The sequence below is a fragment of the Melanotaenia boesemani genome, chromosome 1 (genome assembly GCF_017639745.1).
Source record: "Melanotaenia boesemani isolate fMelBoe1 chromosome 1, fMelBoe1.pri, whole genome shotgun sequence".
Lineage (NCBI taxonomy): Eukaryota > Metazoa > Chordata > Actinopteri > Atheriniformes > Melanotaeniidae > Melanotaenia > Melanotaenia boesemani.
This window is the reverse complement of record NC_055682.1, coordinates 42,728,396-42,738,283: the sequence shown is the minus strand read 5'-3', so window position 1 is coordinate 42,738,283 and position 9,888 is coordinate 42,728,396. Positions and strand designations below refer to the sequence as shown.

The window sequence follows — 9,888 nt, the reverse complement described above, 5'->3', positions numbered from 1 at the left end:
TCAACGCAGACGTTTACACTGGGAACACTGGTTATCGGTTCCAGTGACCTTGTTCTCTGTACCTGATGGAGGGAATGAAGTCCATGCAGGGACCAGGAAGAGACTGAAACTCGTCACTATGGCGACAGAGACGAGGGACTCAAACATCTGCAGACAAATAGCACTTTATTTAGAATAAAAGCAAAAAACAGGTTCAAACAGGTTAAAAACATGAAGCACAAAAGAAACCAGGTAACAAAACAAATGAGGCAAAGCAGAAACTTCTTTTTTTTCTAAATAATTCTTAACCTGACCTGCTGAAATACTTTGTGACCAGAGATTTTACAAAGCTGATGAAACTACGGACTAAATCCCACTTTACTCTCTGAACATACTGGTTCTGCTCTGACTCAGTAATCAGGGTTTACTTCCTGAGGCAACGACAGACTAATCAGTCACGTGATTCTGTCAGATCGTTTGGCTTTAAGCTGAAACACAAATAACAAAATTGTTTGTCTTCATAAATAAAAAGGAGCAAAAATCCTGAACAGCTTCTTTTTTAATCATGTTGTGATCCTGGTGCACAAACCAGTTTACAGGAGAAAAACCAGGTGGTTTCTTTCCTCCCCATCAAACTCCTCTCCCCCACGGCGTTTCTGTCTCCAGCGGAAGTCAACGAGCAGACATTTACAGGACTTTTTATCTTCCGCCTGTTTTTGCAGACGTGGGTGAAGGACGGTGCCGCCGGCGCTTCCCTCAGGAACACCGGTCCGCTCTACGAGCTGCCGGCAGAGCTTCCGGTGGCTTCTGCAGCCTTGCTGCCGCTGTGCTGGCCCTTGATGTGCTGGGTCATGTCCTTGCGGTTGGTTACCGTGTGGCCACACTGTATGCAGGTGTACCGCCCTCTGGTGTGCTCCCAAAGGACACGTCTGCTGCACGCCGTGCCTAACACACAAAGGACATTTTGTTGACTTCAGAGAGGAAACGGAAAGCTTCAGATATCAGGCACACAGCCGTCTCCCGGGGGATTTACATACAGACCATCTGAAATGTGGACTACTCATGAAACAGCTACCTTCCACACAGACAGGGACACACGGAGAAATCAGCCCCAGAATCTCACCTTGATTCTTCTTCCAGACCGCTGAAGGCCCTGGAGGAGAGGAGGCCGCTGCTCCTGCAGCAGGGGGGGCGGCCTCGGCAGACCTGCTCTGTGTCTGGAACTGACTCTTGTTGTCAGGAACCTCAGGAGCAGCGGGGTTTATAGTGGGAGGGGTTTTAGAGGCTTCCATCCTGACCAGAGCCTGAGAAGCTGCTTCAGCGAGCTGCGGGGGTGTAAGCTTGGGAGGGGATGGCTCCTGGAGAGCCAAAATAGGGGGACCAAGAACAGGGGGTTCTGAAGAACCTGGCTGTGGAACAGCACCGGGAAGGGATCCATTTGGGTTTGCAATCTGAAATGGGACTTGCTGGGGTGAAGACACTGATTCCAGCTGGGGGGGGGGCTGGTCCATAGCCTTGGGGTTTGTATTTGGAGTTACAGGAAATGGGGGTGTTGCTTCAGCTGCTTTTGGTCTGCCTCGTGGCACTTTGGAACAGGTATGAAGGTGTCCCAGAAGGTTCCGATAGGACCGCAGCTTGGTACGGCAGCTCTCACACCTTCAGGAACAGAAGCAACACTTTGTGAGTCACAGCATGAAGAACAATAAGTCACATCAGAGTTAAAGTAGGGCGCAGGACGACTCACTGGAAGTAGATGTTTGGCTTGTGGTGCTGCCTCGTATGCTCCATGAGCTTCTGCATGTTGGGGAAGGAACCACTGCAGCCGCTGGTGGAGCACCGCAACACCTTACCTGAGGAGAAGACACAGCGCGGACCTGATGAGCCATGTCTAATCTGATCACATATGAAATTGTTCAACTACCTGAATGACAACTAATCAAACAGAGCCTGAGTGGAGCGTAATACAGAAATGGCTGCATGTGAACGCAACACTGAAACTGCTCCAAGTGTTTTAACAGGTGCTTTCAACCAGCGGAAGGACAGCTGACTCACTGTGGAAAGTATGGAAGCAGTGGTTTATCTACACGGTGCAGCTCAGCAGTAAACACTCGTCTCCTACCAGGACCAGGCCTGCAGCAGAACAGGTGAAGATAACAGCATATCCCAGAAAAGTAATGCTGGGTGCTGGACCGAAAAGGCAGCATCACGTTAATAAAGTCCGCACTGGAACACACCAGAAGCTGCTCCTGGAATTTTAAACAAGTGACGTTTCGGGAGCTTGCTCTTCTTCAGACATTAAATAAAACTGGAGACACAACTCCAAAAATGCAATCACAACCGGTCACCTGACACAATCAGGTGATTTTTTTTAAATAAAACATATTTACAAACAAATCTGCCGAGGAATGTTTACCCCTCTGCAGATCTTTGTAAATATGTTTTACAAAAAGAAAGAAAAGGGAAAGTAAAAGGAACGAGGGGGAAAGCCCACCTGCGGTTCGTCACGTGACCGTGTGATTGCATTTATGGAGTTGCGTCTCCAGTTGTATTTAATGTCTGAAGGGCAGGCGTCCTTGCATAACAACAGTCCAGTGAGTTATAAAAACCCACTTTTTCATATTTCTCGTGTGCATTTCTGAAATAAACATCTAAAACCTGAAGGACCAGAAGTGGATATCACTGAATGAATCTGCCAGTCAGCCACGACCGAAGCAGCACGCAGATCACAAGCGCCAGAAAGCAGGCATTATTATTGTTGTTAACATGCATGAGCCTTTCCTTGTTTTGTCTGTAAGGAAAAAGGTTTTGCATCTTGCATCCCACAAAATGGACTCACCAGGAACAGACTGAGCTGGGATCTCATGGTCCTTAATGTGGCTTTGCAGAGCGCCGGTCTCGGTGTAGATCCTCTTACAGCCGTACCACGGACACGGCATCCTTTGGATCCCTGAAACGGACGAATAAGATAAAAAAAAATGTATTTGCATTAAACGACGTCAATAATTTAGCGACCCTCCTAGAACTACTAGCATCCTAGCCATTCAGTATGCTAACATGGTGAGTAGGATGCTAGCAGCTAGCTTGAATTCCGCTAACGTTAACTGAGCGCAGCAGAACCCAACAAGCAAATTACGCGTCTTTCTGTTACATAAGAGCCAAATTACAAACCTCCGTTTCCATTTTCAGGTGTTTGTAAGACGGTGGTGCCTGCAGACATGACTGTAGACTGGCGCAACAACAACAATAGAGGGCACTCAGAAACGGACTACAATACCCAGAAGCACGTGCGATTTAAAACTGAACCAATAAAAACAGGGCGCAGCGTCAACGCTTTTAACTTCCGCAGCCGGTGTGCTCATGAAAAGCAATTTTTTATTTTTATTTAAAAAAATTTTTTAACAGTCCTATACAAACAACATGGCATACTTTTTTATTTTACATTTTAGAGAAGGTGCATGAGAAGAACACCGACAACAATAACCTGAGAAAATAATGAAATAAAATCTTAAAATAAAAAAGGTTTTGCTAGGACTTTTGTTGTAGATATTTTTCCAATAAACTGAAATTTTGCATCGCATTTTTACCTTTCATTAAGTTTTGGGCTTGGTGAAAAAATTCTTATAATGAAACGTATAAAATCTAGGTTTCACATTCACAATAACACCATAAATAATGTCCGTTGGAGAAAAGGGCTGGAGTGGGATCTTTGCATGCAGCCAGCCATGTATATCAGTCCCGAGTGCTTCAGAAAACATAAACTAAAAACAAATCTCTACCATAATAAATAATAATGGATACACGCTATTTAAAATTTTCAAATTGATTTCTTTTTTATTTGTGGAATTTTAAGTATTTAAAGCACAAAGAATAAATAGTATCTTTGGAGAAGAAGATATGTTTGTTGGAGTTTCAGAAAGACAATAAAGGGCGTGAAACATCATCAAATATCTTTTTAGTTGTTTTATTTGGAATTTTAATTTTCAAAGTCTCAGCTTTCAACTAGACATGGAAAATTCGGAGCAATGTGAGTCGAGTATGAAACAATCCCTTGCATCAACTTAGGATTAGGGATGGCTTTCATTATGGATACACAGGAAATGCGATTGACAGGTAGTTGAAGGTGAATCAGTTTCAGAAGTGCTGGGAATTAATGAAATTTGAAATCAGAGCTATGGCAAGAAGAATAGGATATCAGCTTCCTCTAAAGAAAAGAAAGAGAGAAACCAGAATAATCACCAAAATAATGACATGAAAAAATCTTTCTCCACAGGAAGTGAAAAATACTCAACATTACAGCTGGACCTTGATCAAATTTAGCAAAGTCAGAGGAGCTTTTGTTCCAGAAGGAAACAGTTCGAACAGGGAGAAACATGCGCAAAATACTTCTTCAGTTTAGAGAAAAGACATTTTTAACAAGCTTTTATTGATAAACTTAGAATAAACAATTTGATATTTGAGGATGAAAATCTTATCTTCGAGAACTACCCCCAACTCTTTGTCAAGGCTTAATAAAATTCATTTTAAAACCCAAAAAGGACAAATTAAGTTTAGAAAATTGGAGACCAGTTAGTCTTTAAAAAAATTATGCCAAACTATTTGCACTCATTTTTGCTAGAAGATTAAAGTTGGGTCTAAATGACATTATTAGTGAAGAGCAATCTGGATTTATTCCTGCAAAAAATATAAGTAATAACTTTGATCCAAAAATGAGGTGCTTGATAGTCTACTGGACTTGGCCCCACCAACAGCACTCCAAACACATTGCCTTATTAAGGATGGCCCTCCAGGATACCGTGCGATGGGAACCAGACACATCACAGTGTCCCTTTTTGAGCTCCACACCGAAACACCAGCTTAGGTCGGAGGTGGTCTGTCGCATAGAAAGGGCAGGGGTAGACTTGCTCTCTCCAAATGCTTCAACGCTCTGTCGGCTGAGGAAGGGCTGACCGCTCCACCACCCAGCTGTGATCCAGTGGCAACCTGGAATGAGGACCCAAAGCAGGGTGGTACTTGGCAGGCGACTGCTTCTGTCGGCACCCGCGCCAACGTCTAGGCGCTTCATCTTCAGCAAAGCATCGGCAGCTCCTGAAAGACGCAGTGAGTAATCACACCGGGTCTCGTCACTGTTCAGGCAGAGAGCGTGCTCCTGCAGGGGCTGGAACCCCCACATTTCCACCCACGTTTGCTGCAGCGGGTATTTCTGCCTCCACTCCCGCTGTCTGTGCAAAGGAGAACATCACTTCCACCCGAGCAGCAGAAAATTCAACTTCAACTCCAGCCATTGCTCTGACGAGGAACACGGCCTCCACTCCAGCGGTCACTAATGCAGGGTCCTTGGCCTCTACTCCCACCATCGCTCCAATGAGGAACACCTCTAACACTGCCGCTCCTGCAAAGACCTCCATTTCACCCTATAGCACTATGGGCACAAAGGCACAGAGGCTCTCGGTGCCAGAAGCTGGTCCCCGCATGCTCATACTGGGAGACTCCATTGTCCGGCATGTCCGCATGAACAGGTGCCTCTCAACTGAGTTCTCTCAGTTAAAACCACTTGAGCTTCTGCAAGAATGGCTGATAAACCAGACATCACTGAAGTCATTACCTTTGACAAAACCAAGTTGAAGAAGACGGCGACGCACAAGAAAAAAACACCTACGACCAAAGAACCCATCGAACAGGAGAAAGCAGCGTCATAATGAAGACCAATCCTCCCATGCTCTGTACATTCCTCGATCTTTACCTCCCTTTTCAAACATGCATTTAAATTGCAGTACTACATGACATTTTAACAACTGGTGATTTTAACTTGCATATTGACAAATGTGATTCTTATGAAAACAAGTTTTTAAATCTTTTAAACAGTTTGGGTTTTAAACAGCATGTAACACAGCCGACTCACAACAGAGGACACACCCTGGACCTGGTCCTAACCTATGGCCTGTCCACTGGTGTGTCCTCTGTTGTTGACCTGGCTGTGTCAGACCACTACGGTGTTTTTTTTTTTTTTTAACATCACCAGTTTTATCCAACAGGAGGCCCCGGTGAGAACTGGGAGGAAACAATATATTACTCCTGAAGTAGCTGCACATTTTATTGACATTTTAAACTAAACTCCTTCTCAGATTTTACCTGCTTCGTGTGATTTTATCATTGATGTTTTAAAAACAAACTAAAATCAGTCACTGACTTAGCAGCTCCACTTAAATCAAAAACATCATGAACTAAATCCAGAACACAGTGGAGAACCTGTTTAATTAGTTAAAAAGAAGCTGCAGGAGAACAGGAGACGAAGAAAAACAAAACTGACAGTCCTTCATGAAATTTTAAAGGAACAACTCAAAATCTACAATAATTCAGTAAACCAGGCAAAAAAACTCTACTTCTCAAACATAATCACAGATTATTGTTATCAAACAATCCAAAATTCCTTTTTAAAACCATTTATCTTTTAATAACCACAGATTTTAACAAGTCCTCCATGCCTGCATCAGACGCTGCATGTGAGGACTTTGCAGACCACTTCATCAATGCTATGAGAACCAGTCTTTAATCTCAACAAAATGTTGATTTTAACAGATCTAAGGCATTGTCTTTACCCGAGGAAACACTGGAGAGTTTGTCCTGGTTGATGCAAAGATGCTTGACCGAGTTTTCTCCCAACTAAAGCCAACAACCTGCCTTTTAGACCCAATTCCCACATCACTTTTAAAACATTTTATGGTTTCTTTGAGCCTGAGCTTTTAAACATGGTAAATTACTCCCTTCAGACGAGTGTCTTCCCATCTGCTCATAAAACAGCAGCAGTGTAACTTAAATCCAAAAATTCTTAATAATTAATGTCCTGTATCCAACCTACCATTTTTAAGTAATATGACAGAAAAGGCTGTTTTTATTCAATTGCATAGTTTTTAAACAAACACAAGATTTTAGAAAAATATAAAATCTGGTTTCAGGACAAACCACAGTACCGAGACGACCCTTTTAAAAATTGTTAATGACCTTAATGTCTACTTAACATTCTACTGGATCTTAGTGCCTCCTCTGATACAGTATGTTACGGCCCCTGCTGTTTGCAGACAGCTGTGGCCATTTGTGTTTTGATTTGGGACTGCAGAGCGCTGCCCGGAGTGGCTAAGGCCAGCTACTCTGTCCCCGCCCCGTTTGATTGGCAGCCCTCTGGGCCAGTCAGGCTGCAGCCCAAGGGAAAGCTGAGGCTGAAAAGGCTGCAGCCGAGGCAGGTCTGGAGGGGGAGATGCCAGAAAGGCTCAGGCCGCTCTCCCCCTCATGTTGTGCACCGGGTGTGTGTGTGTCGCGACCACCTCCTTTTCCACAATGGGTGCTTACCGTGTTTAGTTGTGTTAAGTTTACTTTGTGGTTGTTCTAGGGCTGGGCTAGGTTAGCGTTTTATTGTGTTGTGACGACGGTCACTTTAGTTATGGGCCTGTTGCTTATGTTTGGTTTTAGTTTCCTCACCGAGTTGCGGCCGTGTCTGTGTGTGCACTCGGTGAGTGTTTGGTATAGGTTTTGGTTTGTTTCTTTCTGCAGGTCCGCTAACCCCAGCTCAGCTTTATTTTGTTTTACAGGTTGTCCATCACTTTCACGGGAATTGTAAATAAATGTGCTTTTATTTTGAAGTACCACCTGTCCATGCCGTGTTTCTTTGTTACGCCCTTCCATATCCCTGAGTCGGGTCGTAACACAGTAGATCACCATATTTCACTAGACAGACTCAGAAGTCTGGTGGGCCTCTCAGGTAGTTATTAAATGGTTTTACTCCTATCTCATAGATCAACAATTTTTTTTATAACATCTGGAATGATCGGACATATATATTCTTTTAATGAATCCAGCAAGTAATGGATGATGTAAATTGAATGTTTTGAACATTATGTGCATAATGACAAAAGGTAGTGATTCCGAACCTATTTTCCTTGGGACCCCCTTCCTGCTTCTGTTCCCTGCTAACGCTTTTGCTCTCCCCTCTGCTTGCGTTTTTGCCAATATTCTTATTTTTCTACTCAAGAAATTTATGGGCAACAGCTCCTGGATACTCATTAATCACTGGTACTGTATTTTGTGGTAGATTTGATTGGATACTACTATATTTTAAGACTTTTACAATCTTGTCAGTGTTACGTCAGCGTAGCTTACAAATAGCAGAAGCCTTATCTACAGCTAATCAGGAGCTAAAGCTAACTAGCTGCAAGATCCCTCCCTTCTCTGCAGATGACTATTCTACAGAAGATTACCATGGTGGAAAAAATGATTCAGCGGCTCCAGGTGAATGTGGAACTGAATGGATTGTGCAAACTATACAACTTCGCCACTAATGAAAAACAGCGGACAAAATCACACAGCTAATTAGCACAAACATGGCTGGACAGAAACAGGAGGACGGTGTACAAGGTAATAACTCTTTTACTGATAGTCCTCCCTGGAATGCTCTTGGTGCAAAGCCGAAGAGTAAATCATCTCACAGGGAAATGGGAGGACGAGTAACAGGCAGAGCCCAGTTTGCTGAGATTAGCGACGCAACCGGCTGGCCTGCTCTGCCATCCAGACCAAGCACCTCCTCAAGTCCTCTCCCTAGCACAAGACACAGTCTTGGCCAGTTGTCAGAAGGAAAACTAACAAATCTCCTCCTCAACAAGCAGACAGACCAAGTTTGCTCCACTGCTGCAGGACTCTGGAAAATCTACAGGCCGATGTGCACATCTGATGACCGGGATGAAATCTCCCTACACACCAGGGTCAGACCAAAGAACAACTCAGAAATTAAAAGCAGATGGCCGAGCCTCAGACCCTGATTGTTGGTAGGGTTGCCAACTTTCTCCCAGCCAAATAAAGGACTTTTTTGCATTTTGAACATGACTAATACAAAAAGTCTAATCAACACAATATTAAAAGGGTACAATCTCAGATTGAAGTGAACCTTTTTCACTGCATTTGAGTCACTGAATAATGCACCCTTAAGTTTAACAGGGCAGTCTGCGCTGTTGTAACACATACAGAGCCTCTCTTGCAACAACTCTGCCGAGGATGTTGCAAAGAATGCACCAATGTTGCTAGCACCTTTAGCTTGCGTGGCTTTCTTGTGCATGTTTGTGGCAGCATGCTGAGTCAGGTCATTCTCACCTCCATTACATACATACAGCTGACAGAGAATGTTCCAGTGGCATAAAGTGCAGCAAGCTTTAGTCACGTCACCACTAACAGGCTTTACCCCCACTGTTTATTATAGCTTCACACATTTATCCATATTCAGTTTTCCAAAACAGTTGCAAATCCGCTCTACAAACTGACTTCACTCAAAGTTCTGATTTGATATCACTAGTTAATGTGATTGGATTGACGCCTGACACATGAAATCTGTGATCTGTGGTGTCTGACTGTCATCTAGTGGTAGAAATGTAACAACAGTGTAGCATCCTGACATGCCAGAGGGCAAACACAACAAGCAGCACTCAAAATAAGAGACAACAAACACTGCATACGGGACAGTCCAATTTAGATAAATATACAGGATGTCCCGGATAACATGGGACAGTTGGGAACCCTAATTGTTGGTGACTTTGATGTAAAAGATGTGAGAAATGTGTGTGGAAAAATTGTGCAAATTGTGACTGCAAACCCAACTGTGGAAAAGCTCATCCTGCATGTGGGGAGGAACGATGCTGTGAAACAACAATCTGAGGAGCTGAAACGGGACTTTACTGAACTGCTGGATACGATCAGCTGTCTGGATGCTCGGATGTTCATCAGTGGCCTCTCCCTTCGATCAGAGGAGTGGAGAAATTCGTCCAGTTGTTTAGTCTGAATACATGTCAGCAGCATGTACCACATATGCAGTTAATTTCATATACAATTTCAAATTCTTCTGGGACCACAGGCACATTTTAAGACAGACGG

General features: G+C 43.7%; 1 protein-coding gene across 2 annotated transcripts; it reads right to left on the bottom strand.

Moving 5' to 3' along the window:
- Nucleotides 1–148: 148 nt before the first annotated feature.
- On the bottom strand, nt 149–3,296 carry znf414 (zinc finger protein 414). 2 transcript variants are annotated; one of them, XM_041989729.1, is made up of 5 exons: nt 3,148–3,296; nt 2,816–2,926; nt 1,724–1,829; nt 1,103–1,635; nt 149–924 (listed from the first exon to the last, which is right to left on the bottom strand). In XM_041989729.1, exons 1-5 carry the CDS (start codon nt 3,194–3,196, stop codon nt 755–757), a joined length of 969 nt encoding a protein of 322 aa, XP_041845663.1. In that variant the 5' UTR covers nt 3,197–3,296; the 3' UTR covers nt 149–754. The 2 variants fall into 2 exon arrangements, with proteins under 2 accessions (XP_041845663.1, XP_041845731.1); XM_041989797.1 differs by having other exon boundaries at nt 1,724–1,824.
- Between the last annotated feature and the right edge of the window lie 6,592 nt (nt 3,297–9,888).

Coding starts and splice junctions, on each gene's coding strand:
- znf414 (XM_041989729.1), bottom strand. CDS start 3,196: ATGTCTGCAGGCACCACCGTCTTACAAACACCTGAAAATGGAAACGGA. Junction 2,927..3,147: donor ACCTGAAAATGGAAACGGAG/GTTTGTAATTTG, acceptor CGTCCGTTTCAG/GGATCCAAAGGATGCCGTGT. Junction 1,830..2,815: donor CCCAGCTCAGTCTGTTCCTG/GTGAGTCCATTT, acceptor TCTTCTCCTCAG/GTAAGGTGTTGCGGTGCTCC.